Source organism: Dromiciops gliroides, chromosome 4, assembly GCF_019393635.1.
Source record: "Dromiciops gliroides isolate mDroGli1 chromosome 4, mDroGli1.pri, whole genome shotgun sequence".
Classification (NCBI taxonomy): Eukaryota; Metazoa; Chordata; class Mammalia; order Microbiotheria; family Microbiotheriidae; genus Dromiciops; species Dromiciops gliroides.
This window is the reverse complement of record NC_057864.1, coordinates 141466416-141489489: the sequence shown is the minus strand read 5'-3', so window position 1 is coordinate 141489489 and position 23074 is coordinate 141466416. Positions and strand designations below refer to the sequence as shown.

Sequence of the window (23074 nt, the reverse complement as noted above, 5' to 3'; positions counted from 1 at the left end):
GCCCAGCAGGAAAAAGTCCGAGTTCTAGAAGATGCCTCGCCTTCCGGAAGCAGCCTACCTCCCTTCAGCAAGCAGCCTGCCTCCCTTCAGCAGGCGTTCAATCTCTCCTCCCCCAAAAGGGGAGGTCCTTCAAAAGCTGCCTTTCTGAGCTCAGTGGCATACGTAACCTTGGGGTGGGCCAGGTGTGACACCTCCCAAATGAGTTAGCTAAAAATAGGAATATTAATCTTTACCACAAATAATTTTTACCACACTAATACACTAAGCTTTCAACCTAGTTAGAGAAGAAACCTACTCACATGAAGAAATAACAACACCAGATAGCATATGATTAAGGGACAAAATGTGTCTCACAAGTAAGTACTTTAAATATTAAGGACTCTGAGGAGTTCAGAGAATCAGCCAACAATGTGGGATGCAGTGATTTAGGAAGACCATGAAGGAGGCATGACTTTTGCTAGGCCCAGAAGAATGAGGAGAATTTGGGAAAATAGTACAGAAAAGAAAGACAACCTTCACAATCTAGCTCCAATCTACCTTTCTGGCTTCATTTTTATTTCTTCTCATCATACACAGCCAAACTGACCTACTTTCATTTCTTTCCAGATGTGACCTTGCATCTCCCATTGTCTTTACATTAGCTACCCCCTTTTTCCAGGATATATCCCTTCTTTTCTTCTTCCTCTTAGAATCTGTTAACCTGTAAATTAACAAAACAATCAATATAGGAGAAACTAAGGTCTTTAATCATGGCAGAGAAACTCTAGCCTGTGGTATCACAAAGCAAGAAGCTAGGAATACCCAAAGATGGGAAATGAGGACAGGGTTTTTATGGGGTAAGGGAACAAAGGGAACCAGAAGACTGCTCATACAGAAACTTCTTAATTACTTAATGTAAATCAACTTTTAGAAAGAAAACTATAGGACTCCTCCTGAGTTAAGTATAGCCACTACTCAACTCTAAATAGAAAGCACTTTATGTTGGTAGACCTGTTTACATAATAAAGTCCAGGGAGTAAGGTGGGGAGTCATTGGGAGGGGATAATTTTCTTGGGGGAGATCCATAAGTCAGTCAAGAGTCTGGAATTGACAAAGATTGGATAGCCCCAGGCAACACATTGGCCTGGGAAGGGGAATAGGTGGGGATCAGTCCTCAGTAAATTTGTAGTTATCAAATCCAAGCTAATTTTCAAAGTTCCTAAAGGAGGTAACCTTTATCTCCCCAGTTGCTAGCACTCTCCTCAAGACAATGAAATTACCTTCTACACATTTGTATGTACTTATCAATGTACATGTTGTTTTCCCTCAAATTTTCCTTTTCATATAGGTGCTGGGGTTTTTTTTTTTTGTCTTTGTATCACTAGTATGTAGCACAGTATTTGCCACACAATGGGTGTTTTTTGGAATTTTTTTTCCAAATAATACTCTAGGCTGTGGAGAACAGAATAATAAAAGGCAGGTAGGCATGAATAAACAGTTTGTGTTTAGGGGATAGTAAGAAAACTGGACTGATAAATCATAAAGTATTTATTAAGTTCCTACTGTTTGCCAGAAATTCTGCTAGATACTCAGTAAAATTATAAATTTCTTTTCACAAGGAGCTTATATTCTAAGGGACAGACAAGTTCACATACATACATATACTCATATACATATATAGAGCATAAATATAAAGTAAATAAATACAAATATATAAAAAAGTTCTGTATGAGGTAGTTTGGGAGGGAAGTTACTAGCAGTTAAGGGGATTAAAAAAGACTTCATTCGAAAGATGATGCATGCACTTAAAGGAAGAAAAAGACTCTGAGGGAGGTAAAGAAGGAGGATATTTCATTCAAGGGAGGTAGCCATTTCCAAGGCCTGTGATGTGTGAGGAATAGAGTGAAGCTTAGTTTGGCTAGATCTTGAAATACGTGAGGGAAAGTATTGTCCATTGAAGGTAGAAAGGCAAATTGTGGCCAGGCTGGGATGGGCTTTAAAAGCTAAACAGAAGAGTGTCTATCTTATTCTAGAGGCTGTAGGGAGCCATGAGAGTCAATTAGGAATTACAGTCAAATCTCCTCTTAAGGAAAATCACATTGTCAGTAGAACATAGGATCGTCTAAAATGGAGAGAGACTTGAGGCAAGGAGACCAAATAGGAGGTTGTTTCAGGAATCCAGGGGAGAAATAATGACAGCCTGATCCAAGGTGGTAGCTGTGTGAGTGAAGAAAGGGAATCAGGTGGGAAAGATGTTGGAAAGTTAGAATCAACAAAATTTGTCAATGGATTGGATACGTGGGGTGGGGAAGACTGAGTCCAAGGTGATGTCAAGATTATGAACCTAGGAGATTGGAAAGGTGGTAATGGCTTTAAAAAAAAATAGGGAATTTTGGAAGAATAGGAGATTTAGGGAAGAAAGATTAATTCAGTTTTCTTTTCTTTTTTTTCTTTCTTTCTTTTTTTTTTTTAGTGAGGCAGTTGGGGTTAAGTGACTTCCCCAGGGTCACACAGCTAGTAAGTTTTAAGTGTCTGAGGCTGGATTTGAACTCAGGTACTCCTGACTCCAGGGCTGGTGCTCTATCCACTGCGCCACCTAGCTGCCCCTAATTCAGTTTTTATCATGTGTTAAACTGATAAGAGCAAAAGTATGTTCAGTAATAATAAGAAATATGCTTGGATAAATACAGTGCTAGGTTGTCAAGGGCTTTGAGGAACTCAGTTCCTTAGACAAGGATTGTTTTCTTTTTTGTCTCTGTATCTCCAGTGCCTAACAAAATACCCAGCATAGATTAGGCAGTTAATAAATGTTTATCAGTTAATTGATTGATACTAGGTCTTATTTGGGCAGTGGTGGGCACTAATTGTGCCTGGTCTCCCACTGCTGAGGTGTTTGGGTATTTGTCCACTATATTTATTGCTAGATGCCCATAAATCTCACAATTATTCTAATTGCCCTTTCCTACCCCTAAGCTTCTCTCCTAAGCCATTTTCCTTTATTTTTGGTGTTTAAACAAGAAAAGGAATTATGGAATGATGTGTTGTTTGGCACCAGAAATTTGGAACAAAACTTCTGTATTTTATTCTATGTCTTAATCATGTGAGATTATATTTATAAAGCACTTAACAGGGGCTTGGCACATAATATGCACTATATAAATGCTTCTGTTATCTTTCCCTTTTGTTTTTTTGATGTTATACTTCAAACATATTGTGGTATATATGCTTCTGTCTACCACATCTGGTTTTTAAATTTTTGTTCTAATTTATGACTATCCCCTTTCACATTCCTTTATTTCCAATACTTAGAAAACTTCAGCAGCTCAATTAAAAAGAACTAAATATGTTCCTTCACTTGATTACCTTATTATCCCAGATGCTTTGGAGCCAAGATCCTTGTGAGGCATTTTTCATTTCATTTGAAGTGAGACAGAAGGTGCTAACAAAGAGTGTGCAGAATAAAATTTTTATAAAAGACAGCAGAAAACAAAAGCCAAAAGTATCACATTTACAAATATCAAAAGCAAAGGAGTTGATGGTAAAACACAAACTCTTAAATACTTATTTTGCAGAAATTTGATTAGGAATGTGGTCAGAGAAACCTATAGATAGGGCTGTATATGGAATCAGATGGCCTTTTGTTGGGAGAGATAGGGAGGAATAATTAATAGAGTGCTGCTTTTGGAGTTAGAGTAATAAGTTCAAATCCTACCTCTGACTCTAGATAAGCAACTACAATATTTAAGTCCTTTTCAGAGGCTATAGTGCTATAATATTTGTAAAGTATTTTACAGATTGTAAAGCACTATATAAATGTCAGTTGTCATTATTGTGTTTTCCAGTGCTATATGTTCCACATGTATGTTGGGGTACGTGCTGGTGGTGGTATTGGGGATGAAATTGAAGATCCAGCAGGAGATGAATATGAGATCTATCGAATCATCTTTGATATTACCTTCTTCTTTTTTGTAATTGTCATTCTTCTGGCCATCATACAAGGTATGTGTCCGTATTCTCCCTGTACTTCCTCTACACTGGAGATTATCTTTGAATTTCATCATTAAGAAATATATCATTGGGGACAGCTAGGTGGCGCAGTGGATAAAGCACTGGCCCTGGATTCAGGAGTACCTGAGTTCAAATCTGGCCTCAGACACTTGACACTTACTAGCTGTGTAACCCTGGGCAAGTAAAAGAAAAAAAAAGAAGAAATCTATTAAAACATGCTGGTTTGGGTAATGCTTTTAAGCTATTTCTAGCAGAGTCATCTATATTTCTGCATATTCAATGTAAACAAAATGTATATTATTACCCTTAAAAGGGGTCTATTCAAGGTATATGCACTAGATCAGATATCCTATTCTGTTTTCTCTGCAGATCCTATTTTCTACAGGGATACCTCATCAATATATATTCTGTGGGACCAAGGTCATAAATGTGAGAAAATAGAACTGGAGTTAGGCCACAGAATCCCAACTGCTTTTTCTGATTGGATCAGTTAGTAAAATATAAAGGAGTATGAAAGATTTTTGTGCAGAAATCAGACAACATTCGTTATTGATGGCATAGCTAAAGGAGCTATTATTTTATTTTAAAGTGAGAAGCTGCAGGTATCACTAGTAAAGATTGATGGGTGATAGCTCACTTTGCTTTAAGGCTTTTAATCAGTTTCTGTTCACAACAACCCTTCAGAATAGAACTGAAGTTCTGAGCAGAGGAGGGATTGCCCAAAACAATCCAGTCAGTAGGTGACAGACTCTGGATTTGAACCTGGTTTTTGACTTGTAGTGATCTTTAATCTACTATACCACAATGAATACTGTTTCTCAGTAATAAAATAGGTTATGAAACTGCAACGGTTGTTATCTATAGTCCTTGAAAGCCAACCAGATATGCCAGATTAGAACATAAATTCCCTTCCTGTAACTTCTCATTTTAGATGCGCTTCTAGAAGCTCATTAAACAATTTTATGCTGGTAGAGGCAGCTAGGTGGTTTAGTGGCTAGAGTGCTGGACCTAGAGTCAAGAAGACCAGAGATGAAATGCAGGCTCATTCACTTAATATGAGACCCTAGGCGAGTCACCTAACCTATGTCTGCCTCAGCTTCCTTATCTGTAAAATGAGGCTACAAATAGTACCCACTGTCTGGATTGTTATGAGGATCAAATGAGATAATATTTGTAAAACACTTTGCAAATCTTAAAACACTATATAAATGGTACCTGTTGTTTATTATTATTAGGGTAAAATGCAGTAGAGTACAGGAGAAACTTAATGAAGTGTATCTCCTATAACTTGAAACAGTTCCTTAACATAGTTTCCCTGGTAGAACCAGAAAATATTGTAGTCATGGGTGTGTATGCAGGGTATGCCAGATGTGCCAAAGCACCCCCCTCCCCCTGCAGCCACCATCCACCACCAATTCCTTTCACTGTTGTTGGTGATGCTGCCCAGGAGGTAGAGCACCTCCCCCTCCAGGAACTTATGACCTTTCTCAGGCTGTGGGCACTCTTTGCTAGAGCCATTACTGCCACTCCTGCTTCCTTCTTCCATTCCTGAAGCACTTCCCCTCTGCCACCAACTCCATGCTCTGCTCTAACAACAAGAAGCTCTCTTTGATGCTTGGTCAGTATCTCTACAGCCCTCTTCCAGACTCTCCTCAGAATCATCTCATTGGCTCTGGTGGTCCTGCTACCTAGAGGAGCACAGTACCTGTCATTATCAGGCAGCTTATCTGCCCTCCCCCTAGCACTCAAGAGTCTCCCACAGGAAATTGTAGCCAAGTCAGGAAAGAATCAACCTAGTCACTTTGTTTTCCAGGGCTCAGCTTGTATGAGCCCGAGCTCTGGTTGGTATGGACAAGGAAGATACAAAGGATTTTCTCTTCACCAACAACAACTCTTCTACATATATCCTGGATCCTATCTCGTCCAGTTTTCTCATGTAGATTGTCCCCTCTATCATGCCTATATCTCTCCCTATCTACCGCTTCATTCCCTGCTACTTACAAACAAGCTCAAGTTCTTCCCATCCTTAAAGAACCCTCACCAGACCCTGCCATCCCCATTAACTATCATCCCCCTTCCATTCCTCAGCAAAATTTCTTCAAAAAATGTTTTCAGTCATTGTTTTCATTGCTTTCCTTTAACTCTCTTCTAAACTGTTTGCATTCTGGCTTCCAGTTTTATTCAACTGATACTTCTTTCTCCAGTTACCAGTGATTTAATAATTCATCTTTCTTGACCTCTGTGCAACATTTGACACTGATTACCCATTCTTCGTAGATACATTTTCCTCTCTAAGTTTTTGTGACATTTGTTGTTGTTCAGTTGTTTTTCAGTTGTTTCCTACTGTCCATAACTGCTTTTGGGGTTTTTTTGGCAGACATACTGAAGGGGTTTGCTCATTTTTTACAGATGAGAAACTGAGGCAAACAGGGATAAGTGACTTGCCCAGGGTCACATAGCTAGTAAGTGTTTGAGGCCAGATTTGAACTCATGACGAAGAATTTTCCTGACTCCAGGCCCAGTACTCTATTCATTGTACTACCTAGCTGTCTGACTGCTTGTTCTTACTCTCCTTTCTAGGGTCATCATCCATGTCGCATTCCTAAACTATGTTGTTTCCAAAGTCTCTCTACCCTGACTTGCTTCTTTCAACAGTCTCTCACTTGATGATCTCATAAACTCCCATTGGTTTAATTATCTCCACACACATGCTTCCCAGACTTATATATCCAGTCCAATTTCACTCCCAGATTTTGGTACCACAAGGTTACCTGATAAATATTTTGTTTGTTTTGTATATACCTACCAATTAACATAATGTCTCAGCAATAGAATATGTCTTTTGAGGACAAGAACTTGTACTGTGGCATTTTGTTCTCCTACCTCCAGTGCCTAGCACAGTGCCTGACATAAGATAGCTACTTAATAAATATTTCTTGATTGAATGAATGATTGAAGACAAAAAAGTTAAAATGTTAAATTTGAAAAGGATGTGCCTCTGGTCTCTAGTCCTTAAACTCTACCACCAGATCTTCTTGACAAAATGCAGAGTGTCCAGTTGGATAAAAGATATTTTAGGGGTGAAAAAGACTAAAAAGTCATTGAACCTGTGTTTTAGGGTAAAGGACATAGAGAAGATTTTGATTAAAAGGACCTCTTTTCAAAGTATGTGGGGGTTTTTTAGTAAAGTTTAGTTTTTAAGTTTAAAAAAATCAATTTAGTTAAAAGTTAGTTACCTTAACAACAGCAACAACAATTATATAGCACTTTAGGGTTTGCAAAGTGTTTTTACAGTGATCTCATTTGATCTTCACAACAACCTTGGGAGATAGGTGTTTTAATTATTCCTTTTACAGTTGAAGAAACTGCGGAACAAAACAAGGGAACTAAATATAAAGTGTAGACTTTCTGACTCCAAGGCCAGTGCTCTAACCATTGTGTCACATAGCTAGTTGTCTCTAGGCAATAAAAATAATGGCTGCTATGACTACATATTTAATATGTTTAATAAATTTAAAATTCTCTGGGTATCAACCCTAATGAAATATATTACATATATCTATGGTACTATTAACAAATAACATTTCAGTCACTGACCTTAATGATATCCATTTTTTCTGATTTCTATATTTTCAGAAGTGACTTTGCATTTGATCATTTCTTGATAGGACTTGCAGCTTTAAAACTCATTTAGGGGCAGCTAGGTGGTGCAGTGGATAAAGCACCAACCCTGGATTCAAGAGGACCTGAGTTCAAATCCAGCCTCAGACACTTGACACTTACTAGCTGTGTGACCCTGGGCAAGTCACTTAATCCTCATTGCCCCACAAAACAACAAAAACAACAAAAACACCCAACCTTATTTAATTATTCCTTGTTGATAAAAGTTAAGCATTATCTTTATTTAATGCCAGGTTTAATTATTGATGCCTTTGGTGAATTAAGAGATCAGCAAGAACAAGTTAAAGAAGACATGGAGGTAAGAAATTAGATTGTTGATTCTCTTGACTATAGTTGTAGGTCATTTCTTTCTTATCTTTTCATTAGTGAAAGAAACATGACTATAAGGAAGAGAAAATAGGAAGGAGAGTAAAAGTAATGACTGATATGCCATCTATACATTATGTGCTACCTGTGCCTTGTTCTCTGAAATTCCTAAGTGTAAATTATCCTATAGTAAGTAATGGTTGGGCATGAACAAGAGAAGGTAGATTTTTTTTCAATTACTTGTATTCCAGGACATCATAATTACACTTCATGCTCTTAATGTGAGAGGAAGATATGTAGTCCTGAGCTTCCGAGTTCAAATAAGGACAGTGTGTGGGAAGCTATTGTTAAAAAAAAAAGAAACTTCAGCCATCCTTAAGATTTACATACTTAGATTCCATCAGTCTATCAGTCAAGAGTTTTTAGTGACTGACACAGTGCAGAACAATCTAAATAGTTGTGTATATTGCTCTGGGAGAGGATGATAAAACCAGTTATTTGTTCAGTTTTTGAAATTTATTTCTAATATTGTCCCAAGACTGGGGGGAGCAAAAGAAATAAATTACAGTTGTACAATTTGCTTTGGTCATCCTTATGGGAAAATATGTTCTTCCTTAAAGATGATCATTTTACATTTTTCTTCACATGTTAGAACTATTCAGACTTAGTCTGTGAAATACAGCCTTTCCCCTGTCATGTACTGAATATGCCATATAGCAAAACTCTAAACAAAAGCTATAGTCTCATAGGATGTTTGTTTCTACCTTTTTAGGTAAATTCTCTGACATTTTGAACATTTCTTTTTGTCTTTTAGACTAAGTGCTTCATCTGTGGGATAGGCAATGATTATTTCGATACAGTGCCACATGGTTTTGAAACACACACACTACAGGAACACAACTTGGCTAATTATCTGTAAGTGTACCAGCCACAGACTCTTCTGTTTCTACTGAAATCCAGCAGTTTATTTCTCAGGCTCATCAGGGAGGAAGAGAGACTCTTCTTTGTTTATAGAGTATACATTCTGGCATTGAGTAATTCAGCCCCCCCAAAAATGCTGTTTTTCTCCCTTTGACTATGTTTTGGTTCACTTGAATTTATAGTTACATACATATACATACATATATATGTGTATGCATATGTGCACATGTATGTATAATATCCACACATATATAATACACATACCTATGGTAGTTTGGCTCTTAATTCAAATGATACCTTCTTAGAAAAAGAAATGGAAAAGGGTAGAAACCCTGGTGTCCATTGGCCCACCATCCTGAAAATGCTGGCTTCTCTCCCTATCCTTGAGTATAGAGATTCCCTTTTACTTTGGAAAAACAGTGTGAATCCTGCCATTCATCTTAAATAATGTGAGCCAGAGTTATCGTGGGGGTCGATGAACTATTTTTATGTTAAAAAGGGATCCTCATACCTGAAAAAATGTGGCAAATTCTTTAAAAGAGGAACCAACTGGGCAAATCAGGAAGTGTCACCAAAGTTTTTTCTTTATATGGCTGCATTAAAAAGAAGGTTTGAAGGCATTTGGGAACAGACAAAATTAAAAGAAAAAGCGGAAAAAATGTTATTCTTACCAAGTTTCTGAGCCAATTTTCATATCAAGTAAAAGTGTCTATATGGCTATATTTTGGCATTTGGGAATGTTTATCAACTTTTAAAACACTGAAGACACTAATTAAGGAAAATTTACTTTTTGGGTTTTTTCCCCAGTACCTATTATAATTGGACGAATGCAGTGTGTGTCAATATTTACTTCAATCCATTTCTCTGACATACTTAAAACTGTTTCTGTTTGTAGGTTTTTTCTGATGTATCTCATAAACAAAGATGAAACAGAGCACACAGGACAGGTAGGTAAACATCAGTATATAATAGTAAAGACCGAGGTTGACTTTGTGATTCATCTGTATAGAGCATTCTCAGATGAGGAAACTCCCTCTTTCAATGAGAGTTTGTACTGTCTCTTCAACTTTTAATCTTAGAATGTTACCAAGACCACTGAGAGGTTATGCGACTTGGCCAGGATCACACAGCCAGTCAGGCAGGTCATAAACAAGGCCTTCCTGGCTCCCAAACCTCCCTCCCTCTCTCTCTCTCTCTCTCTCTCTCTCTCTCTCTCTCTCTCTCTCTCTCTCTCTCTCTCTCTTTCTCCTCCCCCCGACTATGCCACACTGGTAGACATGCATTATATACACTAAACTCTCAAAATGGGAACTAAATATGTGTATTAAACATAGAAAGGCTAAATTAGGGACTAATCTGAGCCTCGTTCTATGCTTAAGATAAAATTCATATATCATTGGTAGGGATACATACATCAAGTCCTTTTCCAGTGCTTCAATTTAATGTGAAAGTGACCTTGGGTTCTCAAGAGGTCTAACTGTGGAGCACAAACTAAGAGTTCACTAAGCTGGAAAAACTTCCCATGTAGACCTAGAGAAGGACTCTGTGCTCTTTGTTTGAGGACTATCCTCGATGAGTGCCGATATTCTCATTGTGGCTGAAAGCATGGAACATTAAAGTATGGAAGTTGGTCTTTGGTGTGTGATAGTGGATTGTAGAGACTTTGACTGAAATAGGGTAAACAAATTATTATTGTATGTTCAACTAAAACTGCTCAGGTTATTGAGTTTAGCAATGTCTGCTATGAGAGAATTATACATTTATATCTGATATCTCATGCTGCTTGTCTTTCAAAATACTGATATCATTAATGGGTGAATCAAATTGAAATAATTGAATTGGGGAATGATTGGAAAATATTCAAGATATCTTTTTGTGCCATTTGAAATTTTCCTCACATAAATTTGGATCTCTTCCCTTTGTGCTTCAGTTAGAATTTTAAGTAGTTACGATAAAATAAAGAGGAAAAGTTTAAAAATACACAAAGATTGGTCTAACAAAAGAAGTATTTTATAATAATTAGTTTATGGTCAGGAAGATGGTTCATTGGAGATAATACATTTCTCTTCAGGGATATATATATATGTATATATATATATATATATATATGTTCAGTAGTAAGATGCTTAAAACTAGTTGCCATTTTTTAATTATTTGATGAGATAATGATTATTAAAAACTTGATATACATAAATATTTTATACCCAGGTAAGGAAAATTATTAATGAAATGGGAAATCTCTACCTCCAATTACATGAGATATAGGCAACATAAAACTTGAAGTTTATTTTCGTATCAAACTGCTTTGAGTAATTCAAGTGAAATTGCAATATTAATAAATTCCCTTTAAATTCTTTTAGGAATCTTATGTATGGAAGATGTATCAAGAAAGGTGTTGGGAGTTTTTCCCTGCAGGTGACTGCTTCCGAAAACAATATGAAGACCAGCTCAATTAAAGTCAGAATGTATTCAACTCTTGAAAACAGATTCCTCTCTCTCAAGTCAATTTTGTAGATCACTGAAGTTCTATGCTTTCAGGAATCCCTGAAACTTTCTTTGTGAGGATCTGACTGTACTTTTCCCCCCACCCTGTGTATTTTCTTTGAGAACACAGACTGAAGAACAATCCAAATTCACACACATACACACACAGAAATAGCTCTGGAAGAAAACATCATTCCAGACACTCTCTACAACCATACATAACATATAAACACAGAAAGTTTTCTTCTTCTGAGACTGCCAGAAGACTCTTTGGGCTATGAGACATCCACATTCATTCAGTCTCTTAATTTCATCATCCTGGAAGGAACTATTTATAGTTCACAGAGCACTGGAGCACTGTAATGGATTCTTGTGGACACCAGTCATGATGGGAAATAGTGCCTTACTATATGTGGGTTGAGCTATGCAGAAGATGAGTGCATGAAAAAAAACATCTTTATTTTCTTTATGTCGTCCCTTTCTTCTCATTTAGATTTATTTTGTGAGTTGTTTTGCTTTTCTTTCTTTTTATATTAGTTTTGGTGGGGGAGGGTAACAAAAGAAGTTTGATTGTGCACTTTTTTAACAGATCTATGGTGTGTCTCAGGACAAGCATTGTCGGCGATTCTCATTCAGCTATATTCACTTTGACCCTCCCCATTTGCTCTTGCTCTTTTTTTGGTAATGCTCTGATGCAGCACTGCAACTTTATGAAATCTTTGTATGAAAACAAAAAGACTGCAAAAACACACTTTCAAAAGAAATAATTCATTGCATGTTTATTATGCAAGTTTAAACAAAGAAAAGCTTCAGAAGCAAGTTGATCAACGTGAGAGAATTTTCACAATAATTATATTCATAGTAATAAAGTGTTGTGGGCTTTATTGTACATTTGGAGCCGGTGTCATCAGCCAACAATGTGATATGTTATGAACTTGACAGTAGTTTTGGATTTTTCCCTTTTTTTTGCCACCTGTGATTGGTTGTGGAATAAGGACTTTCTTCGTGTCAGGCCATTTTTAAAAATCAAAGCTGAAGCAATATCCATTCAGGGATTTCATCAGTTGCATCACAGAACATGGATGATGATGATGATGTATACATCATTCCATTTTGAGTCCTTTTAAATTGTAATGCCAATATTTACAAATAAAAAGAAAGATTCAGAATGGAAGCAAGATCATTTTGCTAACATTGGAGCTCTTTTACTACCAAATCTGCCTGTTAATTTTAGAATTGTAAAACTGCTCTGATTAAACTATTTAACTAACTTGGCTCACTCTTCCTTCTCTGTTTCCCATGAAGCAGGGACATACTCTCAAAACTTTTTTTTTTAATGTATTGGGGACTTTGTATTTGGAATGCATTTATAATATTCCTAGATATATTCTGCATTTTAGTCTTTTGATTTGTCACATTCTATTCCTTATAGCTAGGGAGGACCACAGTTAACAAGTCTTTGCTTTGAGTCATGCTCAAGGGATAGATCATTAACATTATTGTCTCATGTGTCTCTTTTTATGTTCCAGTCCATCCATCTGACACAATTATCTCAGACAGTAGAAATAATAGTCTAAAAGGGCAGCATTATTTGACCCTGGAAAGAGCTTCTCATCCCCAATCATGTTCTGTATTACCTGCTTTTCTCTTCTCAGATAATGAGTGGTTATGGGGCCCTTTAGAAGGGCCCCTGCCCCAGTATGTAACAGTATGTGTCCATTTGTTTAGGAGAATTTAATTTGGGAAAGATATAAGTTAAGTGACATGCCAGGGTCACACAGCTAGTAAGTATCTGAAACCTGATTTGAACTCATGTCTTCAGGGCAGCTAGGTGGCACAGTGGATAGAGCACCGGCCCTGGAGTCAGGAGGACCTGAGTTCAAATCTGACCTCAGACACTTAACACTTACTAGCTGTGTGACCCTGGGCAAGTCACTTAACCCCAATTGCCTCACTCAAACAAACAAACAAACAAACAAAAAGAATGAGCCAGGGGGTAGCTAGGTGGTGCAGTGGATAGAGCACCAGCCCTGGAGTCAGGAGGACCTGAGTTCAAATCCAACCTCAGACACTTAACACTTACTAGCTGTGTGAACCTGGGCAAGTCACTTAACCCCAATTGCCTCACCAAAAAAAAATTTTTTTAAATAATAAAAATTTAAAATCATGTTCTAGAAATAGAAATCCCATTCTCAGGAAATGCCTTTTAAACTAGCTATTCCTTTCCTTAATCTACCTTTTTCTTTTGAAGCCCTTGCCTTCAGTCAGTAGCAGTGATGAAAATACCGCCTGTTCCCCAATACCTATAGTTTTGTTGTTATTCAGTTTGTTTTTTTGTTTTGCACAGGACTCCTTAATCTTTAGGAATGCTTTCCAGAAAACAACTTTATAAGACTTTAGAACTCCAATCAAAACATTAGGATCGCAGGTCCTAATGAATTAAGATGAAATATGAAACTCACCCCCTGAGAGAAGTGATAAACTTAAAATGCAGAAAGAAACATACATTTTCACATATCTTTAAGGTAAAAATTTGCTCTCCTGTATTATATACTGAAGAGTTTGTTTTACAGGGTTATTGTTGTGGGTTTTCTTTAAAATTTGTTCCATGGGGAAGTTGTGGGAGAACAGATTAATTCTTTTTAAGACATCCCTGGGTGGAGGGTGGGGGGTGACAAATCCTGCTGCAGATATTTACTAGCTATGACCCTGGACAAGTCACTTAAATTTTCTCAGCCTCAGTTTCCTCATCTGTCAAACTGAGATAATAATAACACCTAACTTAGGAGGTTGCTATGAGGATGAAAAGAAATAATACACAGAAAGTACTTTGCAAACCTCAAAAATGCTCGATAAATGCCAGCAATTTTTAAAAGGAATGCTTTCCATAGTTCTTATTGTTATGTCATTTGCACCCATGTGAATCAGCAGAGATTGGTATTGATGTTCCAATTGGACAGGTATTCAAAGTTGTTGGGTTTTTTAAAAAATCACATCTTGGGTACATGCCCTGGGAAAATAAAAGTTCTTTGTTATTTGGTTAACAAACTGCTATCTCGGTACCCCTTAATAGTAAGTTATCAACCACCACTACATATCTCTTTTTCTTCTGTCCCTTAATGGATTATGTTTCATGTGATAAGCTCCATATATTCTCATCATCATTTTTTGGAGTACAACATCTGCTTTTTTCCCCAGAGGGTCCAACTCTCTATTTTGAGGGGAAAATCTCCTATCTCTTAGTTCCAAGCGTTCAGTGGTCCATCTTTTTCCCTTTCTTCTGAGTCACGTTTTTCTGCAGACTAATCTCCTCAGACAAGCCAAAGTCCTCCTGGATAGCCTTTATTATTTACTTTCATGTTAAAAATCCTCTTCCTCCAAAAAAACAAAAACAAAACATTAGGAGGGGCAGCTAGGTGGCACAGTGGATAGAGCATCGGCCCTGGAGGCAGGAGGACCTGAGTTCAAATCTGACTTCAGACACTTAACACTTACTAGCTATGTGACCCTGGGCAAGTCACTTAACCCCAATTGCCTCACCAAAAACATAAATAAATAATGAAAAAATTAAAATCCTCTTCCTTTTTCAAAGGAACACTTCTTTCTAACTGAAAACCTAGAGATTCAGAGGCATTCATTAAGTCCCTCTACATTCTCTTCTGAAAAGATAATCTTGCCATTGGAGCATTGATGAAATTATTCGACTACAGAAGAAATTTAAATAGAATACACTTTGTGGAAACACTGAAAATTCTTCTAGTTCTCCATATATCCAGGAAGTGAGATCATCAGTCCTTGGTCTTTTTCTACTGGTAGCTCCCCCTGGAGAACTATTGTGCTAAACTGCTTTGGGGTATTTCAACTCTTCTTAAGTGCTTTGATGAACATACTCTCAATTTCTTTCCTTTCTCATACTAAACTTTCCCCTTATTTTAACAACTTGCCTTACTTCCTCCTTGATTCTTTTTCCTCAAACAGGACTATTTACTGATTTGGGGCGAGGGGGGGTGGGGGGAACAATGAGGGTTAAGTGACTTGCCCAGGGTCACAGAGCTAGTAAGTGTCAAGTGTCTGAGGTCAAATTTGAACTCGGGTCCTCCTGAATCCAGGGCCGGTGCTTTATCCACTATGCCACCTAGCTGCCCTTACTGAAATATTTTTGTCCTATCTTTTCCTATCTGTAAGACGCATCTCATCTTTCTTCCTCTTCATCTACTGAAGTTTCTCCCTTCCATCAATGTACAAATCATGATTACCTTGTCAAAGAACTATTTCCTTATCTCCCCAGTTGAAAGTTATTTCTCTGTCCTCCAATTTGTAAAAACTACTTTGCATATACCTCTCCTTTGCACCTATTGCATGCACTTTTGTATCATAGATATTGGTGTACATGTCTTATTTCACCTATTAGGAATACAAGCTCTTTGAGAGAAGTCTGTGTCATGTTTATATCTTTATATCTTCAGTATCTATACCATAGTGCCTTGGGTATAGTAGTTACTTAAATGTTTAATTAATTGAATTAGTATCATCAAAATATTTAATGCCTATTCATAGGGAAAGGCAAAAGAAGAGTCTTTGTAAGTCTGCCATTAATTTCTTACCCTTCAGTGCTACACATGTTGCATGCCTGTATATTTCAGGACTCATACAACAAGGTTTTTTAGCCAAATGAATTAGCTGTCATCTACTTGCTCAGTCATGTAACTGGGAAAATCCTGGAAGAATTACATGTGGGTTTGGTCCTTATGGGTGATTAAAATTATAGTTGTCACTTTACATATCCTCAACCTTACATAGATAACTAAACATACTTTTATATTTGAAAATACCTAAAAGCTCTTAAAATTAATGAATTTATCATGTTTGTAAAAATCTACCCTTGAATATCTGAAAATCCACTGTCTGCTGCCACTCAAGAAAAAGCTATTTTCTATGCTGTACAAAATCAATGATGATCAGATTCTACTGCAGAAGCTCATTCAGAGATTAAAAAGTGGGTACAGTTAGCATCACCAAAGTGAACTTAGAAGTGCATGAGGTGTTTTTACTTCATTAAGAATGGCACAATATATTTGAACTGTCTTTAAATTCTCTTTTTTGCACACATGGTTCCTATCCTAAACTTGTATTCTAAACAAATGCTTATATACCCACTCAAAGGCCAATAACGCAGCAAGTATTTATTAAGCATGTGTAACGATTGGAATAACGCCACCTGCTGGATACTTACTGTAGAGGAGTTCTGCCCACTATGTGCCAGACATTTTACAAGGTTCTTGGTGTACAAATACAAAACCGAAACTGTTCCTGATCTCAAGGAGCTTTTTATTTTTCTGATAGGGAAAAACACACATATATAAGTACTGACAAAATTTACACAAACTAGAGACAAGTTACTTAGAGATTCTGTAAGACTTTCCTCTCTTTGATAGAGACTGTTGTTCCTAATGCTTTCCTTCTGCCCACTCACTACATTCTTTTTGGAAGCCATGTTTACGGTAAGTTCTAGGGGAAAGTAAAATCTCCTTGAGTTAGGTCCCTACAATCCTCACCCAGCAAAACTTTATTCATACAGGTCATTTATTCCTGTTTTTAAAGTCCCACACAAAAGCCACATACATACTTCTGTCCCACTCATAAACAGGGGTAGTCCATGTTCTCTCTTACTGTGGCCCTCTGGGCTACCATTTGAAAAAGTTGAAATGAATATACATTCTGATTTGGTGTGATAGAGAAAGCATTAGGTTTTGAGTCAAGAAGATATGATTTTGAAACCTGCTTCAGATGCTTCCAAGATGTATAACCCTGGGCTAGTCATAACCTTTCTCAGCCAGAATTTCCTGTAAAGTGGTGATAATAATTGCACTTACCTCACAGGGTTTTTGTGAATATCAAAGAGATAACATGTGTAAAGTGATTTATACAGCTTAAAGTGGTGTATTGCTAACTACATGTTATGTTGGTGATGATGATACTATGTGTTGCTCATCATTACCATTTGAGAAAAGAGCACTTGTTGCCCTGTTATCACTTGGGGCCCCTTGAAGAAAGTTAAACAGTGCTGACAGTAGTACTTCTGCCTCACCAACTTATCCTTCTTTCATCATCTCTCAGTATTGGAACACAGCCCTAAATCTATTTATTTATCTAGCCCTAATCTTTTCCCAAATTACAATCACACATTACTATTGCCTGTAGTGTGGTATAGTGGAAAAGACTACCAGAGGTGATATCAAAGGAACTCTTCAAATGTCAGCTCTGCCACTTGCAACTTTTGTCACCCTGGGCAAGTTCCTTATTCACTCTTGGTCTCAGTCTCCTCATGTGCAAAATGAAGGAATTGGAAGAAATAACTGCCAAGGTCCATGCCAATTCTAATCCATCTGGCTGTCTCATCAGAGACTTAAATTTAGCATTCCCAAGAACAAACTCAGAAATATATGCATGAAAGATACAGATATTGTAGGCCATTGATGAGTGTGAAATGAAAGCTAAAAATTCTAATGTTTTATATCATATTTGCTCAACCATCATCTAGTCTGTTGGAAATTATTGTGGAACTCTCCATCATATTGAAGTGCTTTAAGCATGGTCTTACCTTGTGACCTAATTAATACCACTGGGTCTGACTTAATCAGTGCCTTGGAAAACCAACTGAATAAAAATCTGTTTCCCCTTCAAAATAAGTTTCAATTTATTAATATCAGTAGAGAATGACTACTGGAAAAAATAAACAGCAATATTACACTTTTTCTGGATCCTGTTTGAATGTCAAAAGACAAGAAGTGTGTCAGTCATTGGAATCATCACAGAATATTTTGCTACCTCGTATAGGTATTTTACAAATATATTACATGAAGCTGAGAAACCATGATTATTTGATTTAAGTAAGTGTATAAATGACAGAGAAGAGAAAAATGTCTTGCTTTAGAGAATAACATGTAATGCACTACAGAGTTTGAGGCAAAAAATATTTATTTTCCTTTCTTTTGTTCATATTTTAAAATTTTCTGAGGAAGTTTTTCATTTGCCTCTTCTTAGGTCCATTTTACATTTCTTGGCTCGAAAGCCTTAGATAAACTCAAATTTTATTTGCCATGTGCCAAAATACCTTCCTCTACATGAATCAATTAATCAACAAGTATTTATTAAGTGTGTTTTATGTGCCAGACACTGTGCTAGGCACTGGGGATCCAGAGACACAAGTGAAGCATTGAATACCTTCAATAAGCTTCTATTCTTTCAGGATTTGGCATTTTTGGGGGGGAAGGAACAGAGACATAGCAACTGTGGGGATCAATAATGGTTTTGTTTGTGGAATCAAGATGGCAGAGGGAAAGGAAACATTTTTGTCTAGCTCACCAGCATATCTCTGCCAGAATAGCCTAAAATATGCGTCAGACTGAATTCTGATCAGGATAGCCAAGAAAAAGTCACAGAGAGTCATTTTTCCAGCCCAGATCATCTTAGGAACACAGAGAGGTGTGTGTGTATGCATTGGGAAAAGGCCTGGCCAGAAGCAAAGAACTGCAGTATTGGCAGGGGTCATTGCAGCACTCAGGTATAGTAGGAGTGCTGAGAGTGGACACCAGGGAAGAAAATATTGGGGAAGAAATAAATCCCAGGGGATCTCCAAACTACTGCTGTGATCAGTAAAGGGTACCATCTGGCAGCTCTTTCACCCATTACTCTGTTCCAATTCATAGTTTCATGTCAGAGAGGAGCAATAATAAATGAGCAGGGCTCTACCTATATACAGAGCAAGGAACAAGTTTCAAAAATTTAGCCATGTGGCTCTGAATCCAAGAGTAGAGTGGGGACTTGGTTCCATTTTTTTAGCCCTGTACATATGCCTTCAGTGGAATAACCAGATCAGGAGACCAAAACCAAAGGAGAACCAGCAATTCAGTCACTCTGAACGTACAGGAACTTCTTGTGGGATAAAAATGATGGAGTCCAGCAACAGCCCATTGAAACAACCACCTACAAGCCAATAGACCCCAATCTGGGTCAGAAACTTGAAGAATTCAGACCAGGAGGGCAGTGAAGACACTTCTCTCTGGATCACAATTTGGAAGCATAATTTGATAGCTTGTAGGTCCCCAGACTGATTTGTAAAAGCCACAGAAGGACACAAAAAGATGGAAACTCAGACCAGACAATCCACACTCTGAACAGGAGTCAGCAGAGTTCAACAACACTAACTAAAAGTCCAAAGTCAAGAAGGAGACTGAAAGAATAAGACTAAAAAGAACCTGAGCATAAAAGGCTACCATGGCAATAGGAAAGCTCCTGGAAAGACTTATATGAACTGGTGCTGAGTGAAGTGAGTAGAACCAAGAGAAAATTATATGCAGTAACAGCAAGATTGTGTAATGATTAACTATGAGGGACTTGGATTTTCTTAGCAATATAATGATCCTAGGCAATTTCAAAGGACTAATGATGGAAAATCCTATCCACATCTAGAGAAAGCACTATGGAGTCTGAATGAAAATCAAGGCATACTATTTTTATTTTGGGGGGGGTTGTTTGTTTTTTCTTTCTCATAGTTTTCCTTTTTGTTCTGATTTTTCTTTCACAAAATGACTAATCTGGAAATATGTTTAATATGATTGTGTTGTATAACCTATATCAGATTGCTTGTTTCTTGGAGAGGAAGGAGAAAAGGAAGGGAGGGAGAAAAATTTGGAACTCAAAATCTTGCAAAAATGAATGTTGAGAAAGCAGAGTCAAGATGGCAGAGAGAAGCCAGGAAGTTGCCTGAGCTTTCCCATGTTTCCCTCAAAAATATTAAATCAAGCCTCTAAATGGATTCTGAAACTACAGAACCTACAAAAAGACAGAGAAAGACAATTTGAACTTGAGATAATTTAGAAGACTTCAGGAAAGGTCAGTTTCACTTGGGCAAAAGGGGAGCACAGCACAACTCAGTGCAGTGCACCACAGAGGGGATTTGGGCAAGTCAGCAAGAGGCTCTTGGTTGCATCACAGCAACTGAGGCCCCTTGGTCCTGGTTCAGCAGGCTGGTAGCACAGCAGTCCAGTTGTGAGACCCACCAGGAGCAGCTGAGAGGGCAAACTGCCAGCTAGAGAACCACCCACAGGACAAGTGCAACTAAGCCAAGCCATCCCAGCACAGAGAGGGATGTTAGCACAGGGAGCAAGCCCAGGGATGTTAGAAATCCACAAGCCACAGAAGCCTCAGAGCAGAAAGCCAGTGACCCAGCCCCTATTCCCCAGAACAAGAAGCTTGAAACTGGCCCCTTTGCCCCAGGAGCAGACCTCAACTTTAAAAGTTAAAAAAAAAAAAGCCACAATATAAGTAAGAAACAGAAGAGGGCCCTTACCATTGAGAGCTTCTGTGTTGACAGGGAAGACCAAAACACAAACAGAGATGAGAACAATACTCTCAAATGCCTACATGTGAAGCCTCAAGAGGGAAGATGAATTGGTCTCAAGACCAAAAAGCCTTCTCAGAAGAGCTCAAAAAGGATTTTAAAAATCAAATGAGGGGCAGCTAGGTGGCGCAGTGGATAAAGCACCAGCCCTGGATTCAGGAGTACCTGAGTTCAAATCCGGCCTCAGACACTTGACACTTACTAGCTGTGTGACCCTGGGCAAGTCACTTAACCCCCATTGCCCTGAAAAAAAAAATCAAATGAGAGGTAGAAGAAAAAATGGGGAAAGAAATGAGAGAAATAAAAGCTACACAAGAAAATTGTGAAAAAATAATCAACAGCTTGGAAAGGAAGCACAAAAATTGAAGAAAACAATTCCTAACAAACAAAAAAAATAAAACAATTCCTTAAAAAATACATTTGGCCAGATTTAAAAGGAGGTGCAAAAGTTTACTGAAGAAAATAATGCCTTAAAAAATTGAATTGGGCAGATGGAAGCTAATGACTCCATGAGACACCAGGAATCAGTCAAATAGAATCAAAAGAATGAAAAAAATAGAAGAAAATGTGAAATACCTCATTGAAAAGACAACTGACCTGGAAAATAGATCCAGGAGAGGTAATTTGAGAATTATTGGACTACCTGAGAGCCACGCTCAGAAAAAAAGTCTAGATACCATATTCCAGGAAATTATCAAGGAGAATTGACCTCATATTGTAGAATCAGAGGATAAAATAGTCATTGAAAGAATCCATCAATTACCTCCTGAAAGAGACCCCCACAAGGAAAACTCCAAGAAATACTGTAGCCAAATTCCAGAATCAGATGAAGGAGAAAATACTGCAAGCAGCCAGAAAGAAACAATTTAAATATCATGGAGCCACAGTCAGGATTGTACAGGACCTGGCAGCTTCAACATTAAAGGATCACAAGACTTGGAATATGATATACTGGAAGGCAAAGGAGCTTGGATTGCAACCAATAATCAACTACCAAGCAAAAGTGAGCATTCTCTTTCAGGGGAAAATAAGGACATTCAATGAAATTGGGGGCTTTCAAGGTTTCCTGATGAAAAGATCAGAACTGAACAGAAAATTTGACCTTCAAATACAAGACTCAAGAGAAGTATAAAAAGCTAAACAGGAAAAAAAGTTATTCAATAAGGTTAAACAGTTTACATCCCTCCATGAGAGGATAATATTTATAACTTGAGAATTGTATCTCTATTTGGGCAGATAAAAGGAGCACTTTGATGTGTTGATATAAAGAAAAAGTGTGAAAAAGGAGTATATGGGGAGAAGAGGAAAGGGAAGGTGGAATGGGGTTAATTACATCATTTGAAGAGGTGCAAAAACCTGTTACAATAGAGGGAAAGAAGGGAGGGGTGAGCATTGTTTCAACCTTATTCTTATTAGATTTGGTTCAAAAAGGGAATAACATAAATGCTCATTTGGATAAATAAATTAAGCTTACCCTTTAGGGAAGTAAAATGGTAAGGGGAAAAGGGGGATACTTATAGAAGGGAGGGCAGAAGCAGGGGAGGAAAAGGCAAAGAAAAGGGAGGGGGGCTGATAGAATGCAGGGCAGATTGGGCGAGGCAAAGGTCAGAAGCAAAATGATGGTGAGCAGGAATAGGGTGAAAGAAGAAAAAAAGTACAAAGGGGGAAAAATGATGGAGGGAAGTAGTAATCATAACTGAATGTGAATGGGATGAACAGAAGCAGATATCAGTGTGGATTAAAAAACAGAATCCTACAATATGTTGTTTACAAGAAACACATTTGAAGCAGAGAGATACAGAGTAAAGGTAAAAGGTTGGAGCAGAATATATTATACTTCAGCTGAAGTCAAAAAGCAGGGGTAGCAATCCTTATCTCAGACAAAGCAAAAGCAAAAATAGATCCAGTTAAAAGAAATAAGGAAGGAAACTACATCTTGCTAAAAGGTACCATAGATAATGAAATAATATCAATACTAAACATATATGCACCAAGTAGTATTGCATTCAAATTCTTAGAGAAGTTAAATGAGTTACAAGAGTTATAAATAGACAGCAAAACTATACTAGTGGGGGAATCTTAATGTTCCCCTCTCAGAACTAAATAAATGTAACCACAAAATAAATAAGAAAGAAGTTAATGAGGTGAATAGAATTTTAGAAAAGTTAGATATGATAGACATCTGGAGAAAATTGAATGGGGATAGCAAGTAATATACCTTTTTTCTCAGTGGTACATTCCACATACACAAAAATTGACCATGTATTAGGGCACAAAAACCTCACAGTCAAA

The 23074-nt window shown here is 37.5% G+C and overlaps 1 protein-coding gene across 1 annotated transcript in view; it reads left to right on the top strand.

Moving 5' to 3' along the window:
* Positions 1-13165, top strand: part of RYR2 (ryanodine receptor 2) — a 758695-nt gene extending 745530 nt beyond the window's left edge. The window contains 5 exon segments of the mRNA XM_044000528.1: positions 3822-3978; positions 7902-7966; positions 8789-8889; positions 9791-9842; positions 11256-13165. Coding sequence (XP_043856463.1) covers positions 3822-3978; positions 7902-7966; positions 8789-8889; positions 9791-9842; positions 11256-11351 — 471 coding nt within the window. The 3' untranslated portion in view covers positions 11352-13165.
* Positions 13166-23074: the final 9909 nt, after the last annotated feature.